The sequence below is a fragment of the Heptranchias perlo genome, chromosome 18 (assembly GCF_035084215.1).
Source record: "Heptranchias perlo isolate sHepPer1 chromosome 18, sHepPer1.hap1, whole genome shotgun sequence".
Taxonomy (NCBI): Eukaryota; Metazoa; Chordata; class Chondrichthyes; order Hexanchiformes; family Hexanchidae; genus Heptranchias; species Heptranchias perlo.
Window position 1 is genome coordinate 29,338,540 of NC_090342.1, and position 26,424 is coordinate 29,364,963.

At 41.9% G+C, this 26,424-nt stretch overlaps 1 protein-coding gene across 1 annotated transcript in view; it reads left to right on the top strand.

Moving 5' to 3' along the window:
* kcnq1.2 (potassium voltage-gated channel, KQT-like subfamily, member 1.2) overlaps positions 1-26,424 on the top strand; it is a 715,294-nt gene that overhangs the window by 116,804 nt on the left and 572,066 nt on the right. The window contains exons 7-9 of the mRNA XM_067999137.1: positions 4,734-4,874; positions 8,409-8,519; positions 20,201-20,296. Of these exons, the coding sequence (XP_067855238.1) occupies positions 4,734-4,874; positions 8,409-8,519; positions 20,201-20,296 (348 nt within the window). The remainder of the gene's footprint in view (positions 1-4,733; positions 4,875-8,408; positions 8,520-20,200; positions 20,297-26,424) is intronic.

Here is a 26,424-nt window from a genome sequence, read left to right on the forward strand (position 1 = left end):
TGGAAATACTAGTAGATTTTCTATGGCATTGCTCATGGTGAGTTGGAGGATGTGTTATCAGGACTATCAATTAATGGTATTGAATAATTAAAATTCCATTTTCATTATGTTGTTTATTCGGATTTTTAGTGGTATTCTTAGTGAATTAAATTTTGGAACTCAATTTTGGAAGTAAATAAGGTTTAACTTCCCCTTTATGCAACTGACAGCTGATAAGTGGAATGATTTCATTTCCACAAGTGCACCTCAATTTCTGGACTTCGAGGCCCTGATATTTACTCGGAGCTGGGAAGAGAGCAGGGTGGGGGGAGGGGGGAGGATTTTCAGACAGTAAACCCAGAAGTAAGGGTTTCCCACGGGTCCTGCCAATTTTGACGGTAGGATGTCATTTAAATTTTTTCAACAGGTTTCACGCCCGCCAGCCAGCTAGATTGATGGGCTGGATGCTGGAGGCAGGAAAGCAGTCGGGGAACAATCGGGATCTCCTGAGTTTGAATTGGTTGGGGGGGGGCGGTGGGGTTCGGGGCGAGATCAGAGTCTTCGGGGTTTGGATTGTGGGGGGGGGGGGTCAGGAAGAGATCGGGGTCTTTGGGGTTTGGATGCTGGGGGTTGGGGAGAGATCAGAGGCTTTGGGGTTTGGATCGGCAGGCGGTCGGGAAGAGATCGGGGTCTCCGGGGTTTGGATCGGTGGGGATTCGGGGAGAGATCGGGGTCCTCAGAGTTTGGATCGGCGGGATCGGGGAGAGATCGGCATTTGGGCTGGGGAGAGATTGGGATCTTTGGAGTTTGGATCGGGGGAGTCAGGGAGAGATCGGGGTTTGGATGGGGGGGGGTCAGCAAGAGATCGGATCTTTAGGGTTTGGACATTGTTGGGTGGGGTGAATCGGACATCGTGAGGGAAAGCGTTTCGGACGGTTGTGGGGGTCCGATTGCGGGGATGTTTCCCCGAGGTGGGCCACGGGGAAGCGCTTCTGCTCCTCCTGGCCCTCAAACAGTGCAATAAATGCACTTACCTCATGGATCTGGCCCTTCTCGCCTCCTTTTACCTGCTAGAATTCCCGCAGCCCGGGAATCCCAGCCAAATAAAAATTGAGTTAACATGAAGGCACGCAGCTTTCTTAAAATATTTTACTGACCAACGCGCCTCCTGAGAACGGGTTGGTTGTTCGTCCTTGACCCACATCTGTTAAAACCAGAAGTGGGTGGATTGGGGTCAGGTTTGAGAATTTAAAGATTTTTACCTTCCCACCTGCCCCACAACATTCTCCCCCCCCACCCCGCCCTGGTATTCTCATAGATTTGATCTCAAAATTAATGTTTTAGTTACTAAGCAAATATCAAAACGAAATCATTATGAAGCATTACCTGTACTAATATCAAAACAATAAAAATATTCCTGCCTCACAAGTAGGTCATGGTAGACATTAGTGGATTTCATAGCTGTGGAAAATATTGCAATACTGTAGCCATTTAGAAGCACAAAAATAACCTGCTCTTATTACATGGCACTTCAGTTGGAATGAGTTGAGAGCTGCAATGTACTCTTGGCTATGTTATATTTTTAAAGTTATTTAGGTCTCAGACAATGGATGTCATTTGGAAATGTTAAACCAACCTTCAAATTTGAAAAATAATATTCAAACCCAAATGTACAATAGCCAACATTTTATTGCATTGAACATCATTCATTTATTAAAAATATTGGATGATTACAAAAGCACTGCCTACTGGTAGGTGCAATTATTAAAAAATGTAATTCTTATATTTTGGGCATCATCTCAAGTATCCGCAAACCTTACAGCAACAGGCATGGAAGTTTCGCACCTATCGGACTTTCCCCCCATTTTAAACATTTTTGCTATTAACAATAAAATGTTCATAGACATGAGCATTTACTGGGCCTGTAAATTTCAGGAAGGTTTATTTGAACCCATGGTTGGTCAGAGATGTATTCTGTTAGTATTGATCAAAATATTTGAACAATTATTCCCCGCCACTGGATTCCTCCATGTCGCATGGACGCATGGAAATTCATAGTTTTCAAAAGAGAGGGATGGCAGACCAGATTGATTTTCATGCGCCTGACTGCCGAGACAGTGATGTCAATTCCTAGTAGGGGATCATTAGAAGAATCAGACTTAAATTAAGTGTTATTTTTCATACACCGCTGACAACTATCTTTTTAGACTGCACATACTTTAGATTTTACATTGCCTATTAAAACATGGTTATCAACTAATTAATCAACCAGTTAAGATAAATTTCTTGTGTTTTAAGGATAATTAGCAGTGTGAAAATTTCAAGCAGTGTTGGGCACCATTAATGTATTTAGAATACACATACAGAACATTTGTATGACTATGGATGTATGTAATTTCTGAATATGCATAAGTACTGGACTACGTTATCTATTATAATGAACTGAATCCTTATAAAGGCATAATTTGTTTGCTAAGAAATATTGAACTGGGATTGTGCTGTCTATTATAATTGATGCCGTTTTAGTTCTTATGATAGTTCGGGTGAGATTCTTTATTCAGATCAATTTGATTTTGGATTTCTGTTTTGCATACCAATCTTGCAGCAATAAATTACAATGCTGCCAGGCCACTTAGACCATTATTTTTTTAAGTCTAGGGGTAGTGGTGTGAAAACTGGTTTAAATGCAGGAAAATCATGATCACCATTTGATTTAAATGTGGGTGGAGCTATGATAATTACCTTCTAACTGACTTTGGTGAGCATAACGGCAAAGCAGCGCAAATGTTTCAAGAAAATATGGAGCGCTATAATCAATGGCATAAGTCATTGTGCTGTTTCAGGGTCCCCATAACATCGATGAGAAGTCCTAGGAAAATCTGGGCCATTAACACTAAATGGGAATAATATTGATGTACAGTTAGTAGATTAGTTCTGATGAGATTGCTTTGAAATCTTTTCTCAGCTATAATGTCATCTTCATGAAATATGAAGAATATTTCATGGTGATGTCATTATATATGGTTAACCTGCTATCTTAGCATTGGATGATTAGTTAAATATGTTAGAAGTCTCATATATTTATGTAGGACATTTAAACTGAGAAGATTGCTGTTTTCTGTTTGTTTAACCCTAAAAAAGTTATAGGACAAAATTGCTGGAGTGTTTGAACTCCGAAAATGTTGATTACTCACAGCTGTTATTTCAGAAACAGCAACAGCGGCTTAAGGGTTCAGTTGACTTTAAATGAAGAATGCAAGGTCACGTTATTCCAACCATAATTGAAAAACCCGTTAGAACCCTTTAAACCCTTGTGCATGGGTGTTAGCTCACTTGCTTTAGAACATCAAGGCTTCATTTCTTGAAGTAAACTTTTGCAATGTACTGTTACTCCAGAACTGGAACTAATTTTAAAGATGTGGGTTCTAAAAGTTTAAAAACTATAATATAAAGACTGTATGGACTAATAAGTTAAAGTTAGTATAAGAGATGTTCTTTTTTATTCACATTCCTCTGGTTCATTGTTCTATTACCAACTTATTAAAGATATCTGCTTATAAATGAAACTACCACCCCATTAGATTTCCCACAAACTTAGAGAAGTCCTAGAACCAGATGGGATTGTCCAAAATATCATGTTTAAACAGGGGTTGTACAGGAATATTTTCTGTATTTGGGCAGCACTCCTTGAAGGTTTTTTGTAGTATTTGATCCTATTGACGGTAACATTTATTTATTTCAGTGTGTATTGGAAGCTCAATCACTTGCATATGCTACACTTACATGGATTTAAATTCATCCTCTATTACAACTGTCCTGTATGTTTTTTTTCTTTAAAAGGTTGCAGACATAATTAACAGCAAAGTAGTAACAATTTTAAGTTTTGTCTCAAATGGTACCAATTTAGAAAGCGACATTCAAATTCAGTTCTGATTGGTTTGAATAATTTAAATGTCATTGCATTTGCAAAACTAAAGAGTTAGAGTTGGCACAAGCTTGAGTTGTATTACATAATGCCCTGCATCCAAACAATGTGAGACTTTGGTAGCAGGAGGAGATGGTTTGCTGACTTTTGCAGTTGTAGTAATGTTTTAAAAAATGTTACTGATGACTGGCCAGGCTGGATTCTAACAGATTGTGCCCAATTTCAGGGAGGAGGATTTTCTTATTTGAAAGTCATCTCTAAAATTTTAGAATGATCAACCAAATCTTTTAAAAATAACTATGATCATTAGAAATTTCAAGTCTATGCCAGATGGATAGGGTCAAAATCAGTCCCACAGTTTAGAACCATTACAGCCATCAGAGTGGGGAAGCTAGTTTTAACCTAAGTGCCAAAGGTGAAAAGTCAGTTTGGTAGCATAGATCTTTTTTTACTGGTATCCATGTTTTAATTTCTCTATTTGCACCCAGAATAACACGAGTACTTGTCTTTGTGGTGCAGAGGGGATTTTAGTAATAGGAAGTTGTACAAAATCTTTGACTGACATGCAGTTTCTGAGTTATTGAAATCAGAAGGTAGAAATGCTGCTGAACAATGATGGGCACTCCGATTGATTTCTCAGCAAATGTTCTCTGCAGTAATGGGAGTAATGCACAGAGATAGAGAATATTCTTTCTGCAGCTGCTGTGTAAGTCTCATCAGCCTATAACATATAATTTAAAATAAGGTGTGGTTTACAAACTACTGAAGTATACAATAGCCTATTATGAGATCAGATGATGCCTTATTGATGGAATGTTTTATTTTGCAGGAACTCATAACAACACTATACATAGGTTTTCTGGGTCTGATCTTTTCTTCCTATTTTGTGTATCTGGCTGAGAAAGATGCAGTTGATGAGAAAGGGAAGACTGGCTTTGGGAGTTACGCTGATGCCTTATGGTGGGGCGTGGTGAGTTCTTTTGAAATTGATACTATACTGTCAATGACATTTTCATGCAGGAGAGTAAGATTAGTTAAATGTGCTCTATGGTTAGCATTTTGCAATTTAAAAAAAAAAAATTGCACCAAAATCCACAGCATACATTTTTGAATTGATAATTACCAATAATGCTCTCTTACTTTGCAGTGCGGTCACCCAATTTGCGGCAGTATTGTAAAGTGAATGAAACAGCAATAAAAAATCCTGCCATGTAGATGAAGAGTATGCATAGAAACATAGAAAATAGGAGCAGGAGTAGGCCATTCGGCCCTTCGAGCCTTCTCCGCCATTCAGTATCATCATGGCTGATTCTCTACCTCAATCCCATATTCCCGCTCTCTCTCCATTCACCTTGATGCCTTCTGCATCTAGAAATCTATCTAGCTCCTTTTTAAATATATTCAGTGATTTGGCCTCCACAGCCTTCTGTGATAGAGAATTCCACAGGTTCACCACCCTCTGAGTGAAGAAATTTCTCCTCCTCTTAGTCCTAAATGTCCTATCCTGTATCCTGAGACTGTGACCCCTTGTTCTGGACCCCCCCAGCCAGGGGAAACATCCTCCCTGCATTCCGGCCTGTCTAGCCCTGTCAGAATTTAATATGTTTCAATGAGATCCCCTCTCATTCTTCTAAATTCCAGTGAATACAGGCCTAGTCGACCCAATCTCTCCTCATACGACAGTCCTACCATCCCAGGCATCAGTCTGGTGAACCTTCGCTACACTCCCTCTATGACAAGTATATCCTGTCTTAGGTAAGGAGACCAAAACTGCACACAATACTCCAGGTGTGGTCTCACCAAGATGCTGTATAACTGCAGTAAGACATCCTTGCTCCTGCACTCAAATCCTCTTGCAATGAAAGCCAATGTACCATTTGCCTTCCTAACTGCTTGCTGCACCTGCATGTTTGCTTTCAGTGACTGGTGTACAGGGACACCCAGGTCCCTTTGTACATCAACATTTCCCAATCTATCACCATTTAAATAATACTCTGCCTTTCTGTTTTTCCTTCCGAAGTGGATAACTTCACATTTATCCACGTTATACTGCCATGTATTTGCCCACTCACTCAACTTGCCTAAATCGCCTTGAAGCCTCTTTGCATCCTCCTTACAACTCTCAATCCCACCTAGTTTTGTGTTGTTGGCACACTTGTAAATATTACATTTGGTTCCCTCATCCAAGTCATTGATATAGATTGTGAATAGCTGGGGCCCAAGCACTGATCCCTGCAGTACCCCACTAGTCACTGCCTGCCACCCCAAAGAAGACCCATTTATTCCTACTCTCTTCTTTTCTGTCTGTTAACCAATTTTCAATTCATACCAGTATACTACCCCCAATCCCATGTGCTTTAATTTTGCACACTAACCTCTTATGTGGGACTTTATCAAAGGCCTTCTGAAAATCCATATACACCACATTCACTGGTTCTATCGATGTTAGGTCTGTATTTCCCTGTTTTCTCTCCCTCTTTTAAATAGTGGAGTTACATTTGCCACCCTCCAATCTGCAGGAACTGTTCCAAAATTCTATAGATTATGGAAGATGACAACCAATGCATCCGCTATTTCCATGGCTACCTCTTTTAGTACTCTGGGATGCAGATCATCGGGCCTGGGGATTTATCGACTTTCAGTCCCATTAATTTCTCCAGCACTACTTTTTTACTAATACTTATTTCCTTTAATTCCTCATTCTCACTAGACCCTTGGTTCCCTAGCATTTCTGGGAAGTTATTTGTGTCCTCTTCCGTGAAGACAGAACCAAAGTATTTGTTTAATTGCTCTGCCATTTCCTTGTTCTCCATTATAGATTCTTCCGTTTCTGACTGTAAGGGAACTACATTTGTCTTCACTAATCTTTTTCTTTTTACAAACTTGTAGAAGCTTTTATAGTCCACTTTTATGTCCCTTTCAAGTTTACTCTCATACTCTATTTTTCCCCTCTTAATCAATCTTTTTGTCCTTTTTTGCTGAATCCTAACTGCTCGCAATCCTCAGGCGTGCTACTTTTTCTGACAACTTTATGTGACTCCTCTTTGGATCTAATACTATCCTTAATTTCTTTTGTTAGCCATGGTTGGGCCACTTTTGCTTTTGTGTTTTTGTGCCCGAAAGGAATGTATAACTGTTGCAATTCATGCATTTGTTCCTTAAATATTAACTATTGCCTATCCACCATCATGCCTTTTAATGAAGCTTCCCAATCGATTATAGCCAACTCACTCCTCACACCTTCATAGTTTCCTTTGTTTTGATTTAGAACCCTAGTTTTGGATTGGACTACTTCATTTTCTATCTTAATGAAGAATTCTATCATGTTATGGCCACTCTTCCCTAAAGGACCCCGCACAACAAGATTATTAATTAACTCCTTCTCATTGCACAATACCCAATCTAGGATAGCCTGTTCCCTAGTTGGCTCCTCAATGTACTTGTCTAAAAAAAAACATCTTGTACACACTCCAAGAATTCATTCTCCACAGTATTATTGCTAATTTGGCTTGGCCAGTCTATATGTAGATTAAAGTCACCCATGATTATTGTAATACCCTTGATACATGCATCTCTAATTTCGTGTTTGATGCCGTCCACCACAGTACCACTATTGTTTGGAGGCCGAAAGACAACTCCCACCAGTGTTTTCTGCCCCTTGGTGCTTCTTAACTCTACCCAGACTGATTCTACATCTTGATTTTCTGAGCCAATATCCTTTCTCACTATTGCTCTGATTTCATCCTTTACTAACATCGCCACCCCACCTCCTTTTTCCTTTTTGCCTGTCCTTCCTAAATATCGAATACCCTTCGATATTCAGCTCCCAGCCTTGGTCACCCTTCAGCCATGTCTCTGTACTTGCAATTATATTGTATCTGTTTACATCAATTTGCGCTGTTAATTCGTCTACCTTATTACGAATGCTTTGTGCATTCAGATACAGTGCCTTTAGATTTGTCTTTTTAACATTTTTAGACGTCTTAACATTTTTTTGTACTATGGCCCTATTTGTCGTCTTACCATTTTTTCTTACCCGGACCCTATTTGTTAGTGCCCACGTTTGTTTGTTTGCTCTGTCCCTTCCCTACACGATCTGGTTGTCCTTACCCCAATCACTTTCCTGCATTGCTTCCTTGTCTTTTCCCTTTAGCATTCTAGATTTCTCTCCACCGGGACCCTCCCCCCCCCCCCCCCCCCACCCCCTTATTTAGTTCAAAGCCCTATCTATCTCCCTAGTTATTCAATTCGCTAGAACTCTGGTCCCAGCATGGTTCAGGTATAGTCCATCATAACGGAATATCTCTCTCTTTCCCCAGTATTGCTGCCAGTGCCCCACGAATCGAAACCCACTTCTTTATCAATTCAACAGTGCCCAGAAGTCAACAAAAACCTTGGAGACAGTGTCAGGCCTATAAGTTTCTCTTTTAAAGATAGCCAGTTTAAAGCATGCTGCAAGCTACTTTTTGTAATTTCACTGATCTTTGTGATTTATTTTCATTAGGTAACAGTTACAACAATAGGATACGGTGACAAAGTTCCACAGACATGGATTGGAAAGACAATAGCATCTTGCTTCTCTGTTTTTGCTATATCTTTCTTTGCACTTCCAGCAGTAAGTACATTGTATATGTTTCACTGCTCAAACATTGCTTTTAGCTTTTGAATGTCAGAGATCAACCAGATTATACCTTGTGCATAGGCTGGATATATGTGCAGGCTCTCCTTATTATAGAAAACTCCAAACTTCACAATGCATAACATGACTAATCAAGGTGGGTAGTGGGGGTTGGGGGGGAGCGTTGGGAAGCAAGTTGGAAGAACCAGCGACCAGAAAGTAATTTCAAATAAGTAAGATCAAAGAAGTGATCTCAAATCAACATGGAATTGGCAGAAGTGCTCTGGTTTGTAATGGTGCTGGACAGATGGGGCGGGTATTACTTTAAAAGGATAAAAGTAGTTGATGACCTTCAAAAAGATGCTAGGGAGATATCTGGTTGAAAATAAGACTAGATGGGATAAATACCGACTGAGATGATATCCACTGCTCCTGTGCTACTGGAAACAGAAGGAAAGGTATTCTGTCAAAGGGCCACAAGCAGGGCTTCCCTACTGGCAATCGTTACAAGAAGGAGAATTAATAGTGGACCCCATTGATCAAAATGGGATGCAGTGTTTATGCCAAACAAAATGTGAATAGTGGAATTTGTTTGGTTAATTATTAGCTTATGTTATATTTCAAGATCTTGGCAGTGCTTAGTCATGCTTTTGACAAATTAAAAGACAATGGGGTAGAAATCTGTCTTGGGTGGCAGCACAAAACGAGTGGGATCGCACCGGGTGCCCGTTATACATCCCGCCGGATATTGGATTTCATTGAACAGACAGCTGATGCAATACTACCCGTTTTGTGCTACCACTCAAGACTAATTTCTACCCCAATATGCCTTGTAAAACATAGGTCACCAATTTTTACAGTTTTTATTTAACTAACACATTTCTTTATATTTTCGAGTATGCAGAGGAGATGATACAGGGAAAGGGTGTTTTGAATGTCATTTTTAGTGTAGTTACTGAGACAAAAAATGTAGTATTTTTGCCCATAATTTATGGGCTATCTCTTTCTGCACTAAAAAGCAAATAGTTTTAAGAGAGATGCCATGTTCAAAATGGCTTCTGCAATTGTGTGCTGCAAAATTGGCTTCTATTCTTCTGGTATATCAGAAAGAATCCAGTCAAACAAATACTATTAATACCAACCGAAGTAAGCATTCTTCTCAATCACCCAAGTGCTAGAAACAATTAATATGCATCAGCAGGTTGTTAAGCATTGTTACAATCTAATCAGACACCACAGATGGCTATTGGCATGCCCATGTGTATGTGTTATGAAAATGGCTGTCTATTGTTCAATAAAAGTGCCTTGAACTCACAGGCAATCTTTTAAAAGATGAGATTATATTTCAAACAATTACATAGTAATACATAAAATTTACAGCACAGAAACAGACCATTTTGCCCAACTGTGCCGGTGTTTATGCTCTACACAAGCCTCCTCCCACTCTATTTACTTATCTCACCCTATCAACATACCCTTCTATTCCTTTCTACCTTATTTACTCATCTATTTTCCTCTTAAATGTATCTATGCCATTCGTCTCATCTACTCCATTGTGGTAGTGAGTTCCACATTCTCACCACTCTGACTAAAGAAGTTTCTCCTGAATTCCTTATTGGATTTATTAGCGATTATCTTATATTTATGGCCCCTAGTTTTGGACTCCCCCACAAGTAGTAACACCTTGGGGCCGATTTTCGGGTGAAGGAGTGGGTGCATTGGGGGCAGGGGGCTCTGAAAATCGCTGAAATGTCGAGTGGGTTCAGAGCCCAGCTCCAAACTGCCGACTTCCGTGTTCCCCAGTGCGCGCGCGCCTCCCGAATGCGGGAGTCCCACCGGCAATTAAAGCCGGTGAGATGATAATTTGCATAGTTTGTCCGATAGTTGAGGTACTTCAACTACTTGATTGACTCGACATTTTGGCAGGGGTGCGATTTTGAAGCATCCTCAGCGTGTTTCCCGTGCTGTGGGAAACACTCCCTGTTGCAACAGACGTGTTTCAGCCAGCAGCCAGTGGGAGATGCAAATTCACATTTGTCAGGTGGGGAGAAAATGTCATTTATTGCAGCAGGGCACTCAGTCATTTCAGACAAAGTTTTGGCTGCAAGACCTTTGTGTTTTCACTCAAAGTTCTCTCTGCTGTTCAAACATATTTAACTACTTTGAGGACCCCCACAAACTCACATCGTCAGGATGAGGGGCACCAGGGCTGCATTCACCACTTCATCTGAGGATGAGCAATATCACAAGTCTCGCCAGGCACAGCATCCACCTCCGCTAAATGGAGCTCCACAACACAGTGCTGCGCCGCACAAGAGCATGGAGGGCAACAACAGAGAGAGTGGCATTGCAGGAGGCGCTACCCTTGCAACAGGGTCTACAGACCGAGGCTTAGCTTCCTGGACCTCTCTGAGGAGCAGTGCATACGGAGGCTCAGAGTCAGTCGCCAGGTAGTCGCAGACATCTGCAGCCCTCTTTCATGCCGAGCTGCTCCCGGCTGTCGCTGTCAAAGTCACCACCGGATCATTCCAGGGTGCCACCGAGGACATCGCCTGGGTCTCTCTGGTCTGCACACAAGTGCATAAGATAGGTCACCGACGACATGTTTCACAGGGCCTTGCACTATGTCAACTTCCCCATGGATGACCTCAGCCAGACGGAGAGGGCAGTGGGATTCCACGCTGTGGTTGGCTTCCCACGGGTGCAGGGTGTAATCGATTGCACCCATATAGCAATACTAGCACCTCCACACGATCCAGGACTGTTCATCAACAGGAAGGGCTTTCACTCCATCAACACTCAGCTCGTTTGTGACCACCGCAAGAGATTCCTTCATGTGTGCACCAGATACTCTGGCAGCTGCCACGATTTCTTCATCCTGTGGGAATCCACGCACTGAACACCCGTAAGGGCTGGCTCCTCGGGGACAAGGGATACCCCCTGCACACGTGGCTCATGACACCTCATGGAGGAACCCAAATACAGAGCAACAGCGTCGATTTAATGACAGCCACATCGCCACCAGGTCTGCAATTAAGCATGCTATCGGGCTGCTCAAGATGCGCATCAGGTGCCTTGATCGTTCTGGGGGAGCGCTTCAATATGCACCATACAGAGTGGGACGCATTATAGTCATGTGTTGTGCCCTACACATCATGGCACAACAGAGAGGGGTGCTGCTTGAGGAGGCCCCATCCACATCTGCCACTCTCATTGAGGAGGAATAGGAGCAGGAGCAACCCATGGGCAGAATAGCAGCTCACCTGGCTGCTCGTGAGGCCAGGGAGTCACTGATATGTGAACGGTTCTCCTAATATCAGACAGTATGAAGAGTTCAGTCCTTACACCACCTGGATAGAGCAGTGGCCACACCAGCCCCCCCCCCCCCCCAGCTCCCTGCACAAGAGTCCTGCAACTACACATGCACCCACTGTAGAGTGACCCAATGGGTGGCATCAAGTGTCGGTGTTCATTGTGAACCTCATGAAAGGGCCTTATTACAGAAACCAGTCAAGCATGGCCGAAACATGGCAGTAGTGGTGACAATAATAATATTTAATGTGAGTTTAACAAAAAGCAAATATAAATTTTAAAAAAACATGACCAATCGTCATACACCCTTATGCACACCCTTCGTGCTTACCAGACCGTCGTCTTTCGCTTCCGACTACTTCTACGTGGTGCATCCCCTGTGGCTGCAGCAGAGGTAGTGGCAGGCTGCTCTTGTTCATGCTTTGACCGATTAGATGCTTTGGGCCTACGCTCTCTGGGTTTTGGTGCCTGTGAGGGCCCCTCCAAAGATTGCTCCACCTGGAGAGGAGGCAGCGTTGTGGGTGCTGGTTGAGAGGGGAGCAATGGGTGAAACGTGGGGGCGCTTTGAGTGGCGTCCCCACTTCCATGTCCCCTTTCGCCATCATCCCTCCCCTGGTCCAGGCCCACACCACTCCTACCACTCTGCTGGACGACAGTTTGGAGGACATGTGTGAAGCCTTGTAAGGCCAGTGCTAGTGTATCTGCCTTCCTGTTTAAGGCGGCAGAATGTTGTTCACCCTGAGTCCGAACGGCCGTTGTCAGGGCCTGAATAGACTCATTTGTGAGCCGTGCTTCAAGCTCCATGGAGGCTAGCCTTCTCTCTTCGCAGACATTTCCGCACTTACCTGTGACACTATCTCAGAGATGCCCTCACGTCCCTGTGACAGTTTCTCGGAGATTCCCTCCCGTACCTGTGCCACCATTCCACTCATGCAGGAGTAGGACTCCTCCATCCTCTGCGCGATTGTGGAGAGTGCGCGTGGCACCTGTTCCAGCACCTCGCAAATGTGCTGCAGCCCTTTGATCCTTCTCCTTTTAAAGGATGGCCCCCAGATTTCAGCATCTGTGACCAGCTGAGCAGAACCTGGAGAGGAGTGCTCCCACCGACGTGGACTCTCCACAGCTGCCCCTGCCACCAGTGTCTGCTCATGCTCACGTGTGGTAACTCACCATGTGCAACCCCAACTAACTGCGGACTAGGACCCACCAAGGTGTAAGTACCTGTGCTGGTGGGTGGCTCGCTCCGATGTGACGGTGCACCTTCAGTGGCAGGCAGGTCCTTTAAGGAATCGCCCTCTGCCGTCACAGTGGTTGCTGAAGTGGTTCTGTTACACAGTGGTTCTGTAAAGAAACAGAAGGCAATATTAAACATGATCACAGATGTGTCATGTTGCAATGAGTATACTGAAGTGCCGAAGATGGCGGGGCATGTTAACATCAATTCATATTGTGTGTGATGAACGTTAAAGTTCTGTCACCAGATGTTTGTTGGGTGCCAGTCTCACGTCCCCGATGGACAGGCACTTGAAGGTGCGGCTCAGCTCCAGCGCCTCCTGCTTCGCGTCTGTGAGGACGACGATATGTTGCGGCCCCTCTCTGGTCCTCACCCTCTCCCATGGATTCTGGGCTCTTTTCTCCTATAAGGGGAGAAAGTACAGACGCATGCATGAGTGAGTGATGGTGACGTGGCCAACCGATGAATACATTGGTTTGGGTGCGGCTGACCATGAAAAAGATGCAGCAGAGGGTGAGTATGAGACAGAGCCATGACATTGTGTGAAGATTGGGTTGAGTGGTGGTGGTGGGGTGATTAATGGGGAGGTGAGGAAGTGCAGGTAAGTTGAGGATGAGCTTTGAGTGGGTGTGGGGAGTGATGTGATAGAGTAGTGTTGGCAGTGCAGAATGAGTTGGGGGGCGGAGACGGTGATGTGGAAGACGGAATGAGGGTGAAAGAGTAAGTGTATTCGCTTTGGCTGACATAGTTAGGTCATTGAAGCGCTTCCTGCATTGGACCCAGGTGTGGGAGATGTTGCTGCTGCTGGTGACCTCCTCTGCCACCTCAGCCAGGCTTTCTTGGTGGCAGAGGCAGGCCAATTCCTCCCGTCTGCCGGGTAGAAGACATCCGTGCTCCTCCTCACCCCATCCAATAGCACCTGGGGTGAGGCATCACTAAATCTAGAAGCAGCCTTTCCCCTGTGCTGCTCCATTGTGCTATGTGGGTGTTTGCTCCAGGAGCAGCCATTGGAGGGCTGCCCCTTCAAATAGGGCTCCTCCAGCTGACAGCCTGTGACGCGGGTGCGCAGTCCGCCCGCTGCGCAGCTTTTGGACAGCAAACTTGGAAGCCACATTAAGTGGCTCCAATTGACCCGCAATGTTGTGGTAAACGGACAGATGTTATTGGGCGGGTTACCCACGGGCCCAGTCGCCCCCTGTGCTGCCATCCTGCCTTCCCGCTAATATCTGGACCCTTCGCTACGTCAACCATATCGAACCCCTTCATAATTTTAAAGACCTCTATCAGGTCACCTCTCAGTCTTCTATTTTCTAGAGAAAAGAGCCCAGCTTGTTCAGCCTTTCCTGATAGTTGTACCCTTTCAGTTCTGGTATCATCCTTGTAAATCTTTTTTGCACTTTCTCCAGTGCTTCTATGTCCTTTTTGCAATATGGAGGCCAGAACTGTGCACAGTACTCTTAAGTAAGGTCTAACCAAGGTTCTATACAAGTTTAACATAAGTTCTCTGCTTTTGAATTGTATTCTTCTGGAAATTAACCCCAGTGCTTTGTTTTCACGTTTTATGGCTTTGTTAACCTGCGTTGCTACTTTTAATGATTTATGAATCTATACCCTAGATCCCTTTGTGCCTCTACCCCATTTAGACTCTTATTTTCCTAGGAGTAGGTGGCCTCCTTATTCCTCCTACCAAAATGCAACCCCTCACATTTATCTATTTTGAAATTCATTTGCCATTTACACACCCATACTGTAAGTTTGTTAACATCTTCTTATATTTTGTCACAGCCTTCCTCAGTATTAACTATACCCCCCAATATGGTATCATCCACAGATTTTGATATTGTAAATCTGATTCCTGAGTCCAAATCATTTATGTAAATTGTGAACAACAGTGCTCCCAGCACCAATCCCTGTGGAACATCATTTCCCACCTTTTGCCAGTCTGAGTAACCACCTTTAGCCCCGACTCTCTGTTTTCAGTTTTGTAGCCAGTCTGCTATCCATTCTGCAACTTGTTCCCTGATTCCACATGTTCTGACCTTAGTTGTGAGTCTACTATGCAGAACCGTATCGAAGGCCGTTTGAAATTCCATGTAAATCACATCCACTGCATTACCCTTGTTTACTCTTCCTGTTACTTCTTCAAAGAATTCAATAAGGTTGTTCAAGCATGACTTTCCCTTTTGAAATCCGTGTTGATTATTCTGTATTATACTTTCGGTTTCTAGATGTTTTTGTTCTTCTATTACATCTTTCAGTAAAGATTTCAATATCCTTCCTACCACTGATGTTAAGCTAACTGGTCTATAGTTCCCTGGATTTGTTTTATCGCCCTTTTTGAATCTGGTACTATTTACTTTTCTATTGAATTTTTTATATTATATATATATATACACACACACAAGAGGCCCTCTAGATATGTGCTCAAAAGGCACCGGGGATGAATTCAATGCCAGGCGCATAGCACCACAAACATGGATGCAGTGCAGGAAGAAGTTCAGTACTTTGACATGAGTGGTCAAGGTGAGTGAGGTCAACTGTCAAGTGACGTCTCCTACCAACTGCACTGCTAGCCGCATCCACTGCACCATACACTACACCCTCTCTCACCCACATACCAAAAAACTCTTTCCAACAGTACTCAACTCTTCCAACCAGATGCTTCCTCTCACCTTTACACATTACCACTGTTGCAAGTCGCCCATCCACGACTCACAGGCCACACGTACTGGCAGCTATTCAAGCACGACAGGCACATCACCCAGACACATGTCCCACTTTTTTGCAGGAGAAGGTGGCGCGTAACAGGAGGCAGCAAGCGGGAGTGGCATGTAGCCCCTCGAGCCTGTTCCGCCATTCAATGAGATAATGGTTGACCTGTGACCTAACTCCATATACCCGCCTTAGCCCCATATCCCTTAATACCCTTGGTTCAGAGAAATCTATCAATCTCGGATTTAATATTCACAATTGAGTTAGCATCAACTGCCATTTTCAGAAGAGTGTTCCAAACTTCTACCACCCTTTGCGTGTAGAAGTGTTTCCTAACTTCACTCCTGCACGTCCTGGCTCTAAGTGTTAGGCTATGTCCCCTCGTCGTAGTATTCAAGTCTAGGAGACCTCCAAAAACAGTTACAAATGCATCAGCAGCCAGGAGCAATAATCCAGCAACTAACCTCTAAATCCTGCATGGTCCCTTTAAATAGCGCTGTGGGGGGTTGGGGGGAGGGTTCCTTCAGGCACTCTAAGACATGTTCAGATGGTCGTGGTCAAGACTGCGTGTTGAATGGAGCGTTAGACACCGTTTTGGGACTTATCACTTTAAATCAGTGTTGCACACTGATTGTATCCATTTTCTCCTTACTTTTCATGCTACCGGTGTTCGTTATTTGCGTATGTGCTAATACCTACACCAAGATGGTGTCTGGCACACGTCACGCTAGAAACGTGCGTGCGCAGCCAATATGCCCTCTTGGCACTTCGAGAGACCATGTAGCGCCGAAACAACGAGTGCTAGACGGCCCAATTTCTAGCCCATGGTGCCTCTGCTATAATTCTAAAACAGAAATTTAAAACAGAAATTTAAAACAGAAATTTAAAACAGAAATAGACAGATTCCTAGAAGTAAAGGGAATTAGGGGTTACGGGGAGCGGGCAGGAAATTGGACATGAATTTAGATTTGAGGTTAGGATCAGATCAGCCATGATCTTATTGAATGGCGGAGCAGGCTCGAGGGGCCGATTGGCCTACTCCTGCTCCTATTTCTTATGTTCTTTCTCTTCCCTGGTTTATTTAAGTATGCGGGATGCAATCCATCTGGACCTGGGGTCCTATCCTCTCCAGTTTGGCTAGTTTTAGGAGTATAAGAATTGGATACGTTTGACAATTCAAAAGTGACATTTTGATCTACCCACAACAGAAGCAGATGCAAACTCCCTGGGTAGGAATGCCTGCATGATTCCCAGACTGTAAACAGTCGGGATCAGATGGGTACTATCCTACTGAGAAGTGTTTGTCTATTACTGGAAAGAAAGCCATATGAAGGAACTCAGCTAACTGGCTTATTTGTTTAATTCTTCCCTGAATAAGTTGCTTGTTACAAAGATTCAGGCATACAGTATAAGTGGAAATGTAGCAGCATGGATAGAAAGTTGTTTGATTGACATGAAGCACAGGGTTAGAGTTGTTGGATGCAGAGGCAGCATTAGGACTGAAACCTGTGCAATTGCAGGAGCCAGTCAAGGGGTCCAAGCAGGTCCAGTGATTCCTTCCAGTGATAGTTGATTCCTGATCACTTTGTCAACTATTTTTATGTTACCTATTATAAACATGCTTTTTTATGATTGTACGTGTGCCAATTTGACACCAGATTAATTTGATAGTATTTAGTATCATTGTCTAGTAAAATGTCAGATCCCTAAACTGAACTTTTGCCCATGGCCCCCACAAGGTAAATGTGACTCCTGGCTGGATGTTGTTTCGATTGGAGAATGGTTAGGATTGGTGCACCTCAGGAAGTGCTCCTGGCTCCACATCTGTTCTTGACTTATATAGATGATTTGGACATGGGCGTAGGGAGCATGGTATTGAAGTTCTCTGCTGAAACAAAAGTAAATGATTTTGCAAACAACGAGGAGAACTGTAGAAGACTACAGAAACGCATGGACAGGTTAGTGGAATAGGCGGACAGATTAGTGGAATAGGCAGACAGGTGACATGCAATTTAACACCAAGAAGTGTGAGTTGATACATTTTGGGAGGAAAAACAAGGAATGGGAGTATACACAAAGATATGAAGGTATGGAGGATCAAAAAGATCTAGGAGTGCAAATACACAATTCCTTGAAAGTGCAAGTGGAGGTAGATAAAGCCATAAAAAAGGTCAGTAGCATTTTGGGTTTTATAAGTAGGGGCATAGAGTACAGGAACAAAGAGATTATGATATATTTGTACAAGGTAATAGTTATACCAAAGTTAGAGTATCATGTACTGTTTTGGATGCCCCATTATAGAAAAGACATTAAAGCCATGGAGATAGTACAGCTTAAGTTGATCAGGACGATACTAGGGTTGAGAAATTATAGTTATGAGAGGAGACTTGAGATACTGGAACAATTACGACTGGAGCAGAGGAGGCTAAGAGGATATTCAATTGAGTTTTTTAAGATTGTGAAACTTTTGATGGGGAAAGACTGTTTCCTTTGGCTGTGGAAGCAGGGACAAGGATTCATCAATTAAAAATTGTCAACACGAGCGTGGAGAGGTTAAAAGAAATTTATTTAATCAGAGGTTAGAGCATGGAATGCTTTGCCACAGGCTCTTGAGGCAGAGACCATTGCATCTTTTAAGGGATGAGTAGATAAACATTTGAAGTAGGGGAAGAGGCAGGGTTGTGGGATTAGTTTTGAATTGCTCTAACAAAGAGCCAGCATCGACACAATGGATCAAATTACCACCTCCTGTGCTGTAAATTAGTATGTGTCTATGGTTCAAGGCTGCTGCATTATTTGAACTGACTTTGACAACTGGCCGAAACTCCTTGTTGCTTTAAATAACTTATTTGTGATTGAACCTATTTGGTAGTTTAATGTGTCATGGAAGTCTCTGGCATAATTGGTATTGATCATCCTCTGAAGTGACGTGGGCACATAGTGGCATTTCTAGACATCTAGAGAATGTTAAGCATGTTATTCCAGATTAATTTGTGCACTAGGTCATGCTTCAGTTCTTAGGGGGTGAGAATGTTTACCTATGGCAGCTGGTTGTTGTGTTGGATCCTAGAAAAGTATCTGGCAAGAGCATGAATTATAATAGTTACAACAACAATAACAACGTCCATTTATATAACGCCTTTAAAGTATAAAACATTGCAAGGCGCTTCACAGGAGCGTTATCAAACAAAATTTGACACCGAGCCACATAAGGACATATTGAGACCAAAAGCTTGGTGAAAGAGGTGGGTTTTAAGGAGCATTTTAAAGGGTGGGGGAGAGAGGCGTAGAGGTTTAGGGAGAGAATTCCAGACCTTAATATCTAGGCAGGTAACGGAATGGACGTCAATGGTGGACTGATGAAAATTGGGGATGCGCAAGAGGCCAGAAATGGAAGAGCGCAGAATTCTCAGGGAGCTGTAGGGCTGGAGGAGGTTACAGAGATAGGGAGGGGCGAGGCCATGGAGGGATTTGAAAACAAGGATTACCTCCATTCGATGACAGTTGTAAAGTCTCCCTGTTGAATTGTTCATTGTTTCATGGGTGGTGTGTGAATAAAACCTATAAAATATTGTAAATTTTGCAAAAGCAGCCATTCTCATTTCTTGTTTAAAAATATTGTTTGCTTTGGGTTCTCCCCATTCTGCATGTATTATCTCATTCTGTTCTCTGGCTCACCTGTTTCTTAGCCAGTGGAAGTCCTGTCTTATGAGCTGTAAAACACTATTAATTAGCCTGGACATGTGGTTAGAGCTGTGGTATGAAAAGAAGAAAAAGTACAATTACAGAATCCATATCTTGCTTTCCTGTTGTTTTTGTTAATGTGGTAAATTTTAGAAATTTTTGAGAAAATGCTGTCATTGCTGTGTTTAAGATGGTCATGCAAACTCATCTTGCGCTTTTCATTTTTTATTTTCAATATTCAGACAAAATAAACTTTTTTTTAAAATCGTATTTCACTTTTTTATATTAGTGTCTTTTTTTACTTTGTTGAATCATCTTACAAGACAAAAATTTTAAAAGAAATTGCAATTCAAAAAGTTGATGTCGTTATGGTGAAGAAAATTCTAAGGGGTTTACTATGTGTTCAATCTGGTCCCTCATTTAAGTAGAAATTATTAATCCTAGGAGAATTTCAGTGTTTTTGTAAAAACATCCATTTTATTGCTGGCATAGAAACCCATGAGTCTGGTCTTACTGACAAGAAATTTTCTTGTGCACCATGGAATGAAGCTAATTAAATGTTTCAGCAGAAGAGAACATTATAATTTTTTTCCTACAACTTTGTTACACTTCCATATTTAGTTATGTATTCTAGTAGAAGTTAGTTGTATGGTTTACAAAAGAAGTGTAATAATGTAGTCAAATAATTTTGCTTTAATGTGCAATGACTTGCTTTAATGAAATGTTCAATTTTAAGGGTATACTGGGATCTGGATTTGCTCTCAAGGTTCAACAGAAACAGCGTCAAAAGCATTTCAGTAGGCAAATACCTGCTGCTGCCTCCCTCATTCAGGTATGCACTGCAAATATAATGAAAAGGTATTGATGTCAACATGAACCATAAGGGAATTGAAATTGTACATTATATTGTAATCCAGTTGATAACAAAAGTATGTTGGTTAAAAATCTGTTTTTTCTCATTTATATGTCTTCAAAAATTGTTTCCCCCTTATCAAATGGTAGAAAAAAATGTAACTGTATCATGGTGGTTTTCTCCCATTTATTTAGTTGATGTGGGAATTGAATCGTATATATTTACACAGAGTTATCAAGCTTTTTGTCTTCATGAGCTATGTAAGTGCATACCATGAATCCTTGGGAACCACATACAGCGGGCGAATTTCTGCAGGAGTTCTCCTGCTCATCCGCAGCACCTTCGGCAGAGGAGCCACGGAAGCCCCAGAAAAACAACATAAATGGTGGCTTTCTGGAGTTTCTGTGGCTCTTCTGCCAGAGTTATAGCAGATGATTGGGAGAACCCCCATGGAAATTCAGCCCCATAAAGTTTAAATCCATGTTTATATAAACTAGCTTGTCTCAAGTTGCTGATACTAACAGATCATGGTGTTCTGGTTTAGGAGTTTTGCAAAATGCAACAACTATGCTAAAAACAGCTAACAATTTCCAAACCTCCAGACCCACAAAATTCAAACAGGGTGAACCAATAATTAAAAAATCTAAATTGGATTGGGTATCCCAGAATGTGGGGCCTGGGTTATTTAGGCTAGAAAACCACACCCTAGCAACCACCGGTGTAATAGAAGATTTTTTGTGGCATTCCTAATGCTTAGTCAGTGGTTGTGCTGTTGCAAAAAGACTGTAGGGGTGAACATTTCCATTGAAGGAATTTGGAAAGAAATTTGTAAGAGATCCTCAGACAGAGTAGGAACATTTTTCAAATGGTCCAAGAAAAAATTCTCTGCTGTATTTAGCACGATTGACTCATTGTTGCGTAAATCCTAAACCAGAACACCAAGAGCTGTTAGTATCAGCAATCTGACACATGCAAATTAATACAAACATCAATTAAACTTCATATGTGTCTCCCAAAGCTCCATGATATAACCTATGCAACCCATAAAGACAAAAAGCTTGACTATGTGAATATATATTATTTCTTATCCCTTGCAGTAAATAAATAAATTGTTCCCCTCATACAACAGATATATAAATAACTCAACCTTTGCATATAACAAAGGAGAATGGCTCTTTATCTTTGCTTCCATCTGTTTAGTGCATAAGCTTTCATAGTAAGGGACAAAAAGTATAAAAGTAGCATCTTTTATAATTTACCAAATATATTTGCAACAGTACAGCAGAGTTACCAAAAAGTTCAATTTAAATTCAGGATTTTTATTCAGAATCTCCCTCCGAACTTAAGTAATGGTATAATCCTTTTAGAAGTTACTATTGCTTATGTGAACAATGGATATTTTTGAATTGAGTCTAAACATAAATAAATGAAATGCAGCAGGTGTGACCATAAAACACAAGAACATAATAAATAGGAATCTTACAACACCAGGTTATAGTCCAACAATTTTATTTTAAAATCACAAGCTTTCGGAGATTATCTCCTTCGTCAGGTGAGTGAGTGAGTGAAAGGTTCTCAAATCGCATATCTTATATTAGGCTGGGACACACTCACACCAATCAAAGGTGTCGTTGGTGTTCAGACAGGTTAGCCGTGGCCACCTTCTTGCCCACTCACTTAACCTGCCTATATCCCTTTGCAGATTCTTTGGGCACAATTTTAATATGCCGGCGGGAAGAGTTCGGGGGGGGAGGGGTGATTTTCGGGCGCCAAACCCGGAAGGGAAGTAGGCGGCTTGCGATCGTGCAACCCCAGTGAAGCTAATCAAAGCCTCTTCTGGGTTTTGTGTTCGGTTGACAGGCTGGCTGCCGACAGGAGCTGCATATCCGAGGTGGGGTGGGGTGCGGGGTGGGGGGAGGGAGGTAGAGAGAGAGAGAGAGAGAGAGACCCCATTGACATTTAGGATAGAAATGGGGGGGTGGGTGGGGGGTGGGAACAAAGGTTGGAGTGGGGACATCGGACATCGGGATCTGAGTGGGGGGAGGTCCAGGCAACCTCAATGTGCGCACACAGATTTGCCTGCGTCTCGTTCACAAATGTGCGGGTTCCAGCCGGGATGTCTGCCCGCTTCCAAAAACAGCAATTTTGATTGCTCCCCCCGCCCCCAACCCACCATTTTTCCCTTTTAAAATTATACCCTTTGTGTCCTCCTCACAGTTACTTTCCCACCTAGCTTTGTACAGTCAGCAAACCTGGATACATTACACTTGGTCCCTTCATCTGAGTCATTAATATAGATTGTAAATAGCTGCGGCCCAAGCACTGATCCTTGCGGCACCCCACTACCCTGCCAACCTGAGAATGACCCATTTATTCCTACTCTGTTTTCTGTCTGTTAACCAGTCTTGCTTTTTGTGGTATATATTAATGATTTGGACTTGAATGTGAGGGGCTTGATCAAGAAGTTTGCAGATGATACAAAAATTGGCCGTGTGGTTGACAGTGAGGAGGAAAGCTGTAGACTGCAGGAAGATATTAATGGACTGGTCAGATGGGCAGAAAAGTGGCAAATGGAATTCAATCTAGAGAATTGTGAGGTAATGCATTTGGGGAGGGCAAACAAGACAAGGGAATATACAATAAATGGGAGGATACTGAGAGCTGTAGAGGAATAAAGGGACCTTGGAGTGCATGTACACAGATCCCTGAAGGTAGCAGGACAGGTAGATAATGTGGTTAAAAAGGCGTACGGGATACTTTCCTTTATTAGCCGAGACATAGAATATAATAGCAGGGAGGTTATGCTAGAACTGTATAAAACACAGCTTGAGTACTGCGTACAGTTCTGGTCACCACATTACAGGAAAGATGTGATTGCACTAGACAGGGTACAGAGGAGATTTACGAGGATGTTGCCAGGGCTGGAGAATTTTAGCTGAGATAAGATTGGATAGGCTGGGGTTGTTTTCTTTGGAACAAAGGAGGCTGAGGGGAGATTTAATTGAGGTATATAAAATTATGACTGGACTGGATAGAGTGGATAGGGAGGACCTATTTCCTTTAGCAGAGGGGTCAGTGACCAGGGGGCGTAGATTTAAAGTAATTGGTAGAAGGATTAGAGGGGAGCTGAGGGGAAATTTTTTCACCCAGATGGTTGTGGAGGTCTGGAACTCACTGTGTGAAAGGGTAGTAGAGGCAGAAACCCTCAACTCATTTAAAAAAATAATTGGATGTGCACTTGAAGCCCATAACCTACAGGGCTATGGACCAAGTGCTGGAAAGTGGGATTAAACTGGATAGCTCTTTTTCGGCCGGCATGGACACGATCGGCCAAATGGCCTCCTTCTGTGATGTAACTTTCCATGATTCTATGATTCTATCCATGCTGATATATTACCCCCAACCCCATGAGCCCTTATTTGCATAACAACCTTGTGTGTGACACCTTATTGAATGCCTTTTGAAAATCCAAATATACTACATCCACTACCCTGCTAGTTACATCCTCAAAAAACCCTAATAGATTTATCAAACATGATTTCCCTTTCATAAAACCATGTTGATTCTGCCTAATCATATTATGATTTTCAAAGTGCCCCATTACCACATCCATAATAATAGATTTCAGCATTTTCCCTACTATTGTGTCAGGCTAACTAGCCTATAGTTCCCTGTTTTCTCTCTCCTTTTCTTGAATAGTGGTGTTATATTTGCTACCTTCCAATCCCCTGGGACCATTCTAGAATCTAGGGAATTTTGGAAGATCACAACCAATGCATCCACTATCTCTGCAGCCATCTCTTTTCGAACCCTAGGATGTAGGCCACCAGGTCCAGAGATTTGTCAGCTTTTAGTCCCATTAATCTCTCCAGTACTTTTTCTTTACTAATCTTAATTACTTTAATTAGACCCTTGGTTCCCCACTATTTCTGGTATGCTTTTTATGTCTTCTACTGTGAAGACAGATACAAAATATTTGTTTAACGTCTGTCGTTTCCTTATTCCCCATTATAATTTCTTCTGTCTCCGCCTCTAAAGGACCCATGTTTACTTTCACTAATCTTTTCCTTTTTATATACTTGTAGAACCTCTTACAATCTGTTTTTACATTTCCATCTAGTTTACTCTCATTCTATTTTCTCCCTCTATCAATTTTTTTGATTTTGTTTTACCATTTAGAATACACTACAATATATGTTTAATTTGCCATTCACACTGAAGTCCTTTCCTACTCATTAATTTTCTCCTAAGCTGCATTACTGTTCAATTATTGAAATGAAAGGTCCTGATTAAATAAATGTGTTTAAATTCAAGATTTTTGTTCAGAACCTCCTTGCAAAATGAAATAATGGTACAGTCGTTCCAGAATTTCCGCTCCTTACGTTAATAGTTTTGTTTGATTGCTTTAGAGTACTCTGAGATAAACTTAAATAAACAAGTACAGTTAGTAATTATTTATAATATATTACAGAATATAAAGATTAAATAATGCCAAATTTAAGAATGCAAAATGCCCTGTCACACATTTAATTTGCTTTATTTGCTAAATAAACAATCCCTGGAATAAAGTAATGTCACTTTTTCTGAAAAGTTATTTCTGGAAAACATTGCAAAGTTTATTCTTTACCTTGTTTTGATATTATAAATAAATAAATTTAAGTCTCACTGCTCTTAAAATTGTTTCATGGGGTAATCATCCTCACTCCTCAGTAATATATTGATACATAGAAGTGGAGGAGAGATATAGCTTACAAAAAGCAAATCCTAAACACAGTTTAAACACAGAATGTATAGGTGAATTTAATCATTTTATTGTAGACTTTTGTACTCATTTTAAAAATGGAAGGTGAATGATAACATTCTGTTTCAAAGTGCATTGAAAATCCCTACGAACAAAGATCTGTCCATTTCTGATTGGGTACCAAACGAATCTCTGCCCCATATCCTTGATCACACACTACAGAAAAAAACTTGCTTACCATACCAAAAAACTTCAGAAATCTGCAAGAAATGTTTGAACCAGATATTCGAAGCGTTGGATCGCACAAGAATGGATAATGCAGTTGGTAGCTTTGCAAAGCTTGCTGCACCAAAATTTAAAAGAAAATCAATAAAACAACATGGCAAAACCTGTAAGATTTTTTTTAAAAAAGTAACACCGGGCTCGGAAGGAAATACAATGTTGTCTCGTGTGCCAGAACCATACAGTCTGCTGCAATGCATGCATAATAGAGCACTTGACCAGCACCAAAGGAGAAGATGACCAACGAGAAGGTATACTTCCACTGGAGCATGCATCAGAAGAGACCTTCTTAAGGAGGCATGATGTGGAGATGCCGGTGATGGACTGGGGTGGACAAATGTAAGGAATCTTACAACACCAGGTTATAGTCCAACAATTTTATTTTAAAATCACAAGCTTTCGGAGATTATCCCCTTCATCAGGTGAGTGAGTGACTATAACCTGGTGTTGTAAGATTCCTTACCTTTCTTAAGGAGGCAACAATTCATTGAAGAGGCATGGAAGGAAGTGTGTGTCCCATTGCAAACTGACCTCTAAACATCCTCTCAAACACAAAAAAAAAAAGAACAGACATGCCTCTGAACACGAGACTTCATGTATCATAAAGTAGTTTTACTGTGTACTTATATGTTTTTGACAGGTGCTTCTTTTTACCATTGAGCCTATGCCTAGTGCCCCTCTCTGCTTTTCTTAAGCCTATCCTTGTGCTGTGCTGAGATTCTACCTGAGGGCTAGGGATTTGTTATTTATATTAATGATTTGGATGAGAATTTAGGAGGCATGGTTAGTAAGTTTGCAGATGACACCAAGATTGTTGGCATTGTGGACAGTGAAGAAGGTTATCTAGGATTGCAACGGGATCTTGATAAATTGGGCCAGTGGGCCGATGAATGGCAGATGGAGTTTAATTTAGATAAATGTGAGGTGATGCATTTTGGTAGATCGAATCGGGCCAGGACCTACTCCGTTAATGGTAGGGCGTTGGGGAGAGTTATAGAACAAAGAGATCTAGGAGTACAGGTTCATAGCTCCTTGAAAGTGGAGTCACAGGTGGATAGGGTGGTGAAGAAGGCATTCAGCTTTC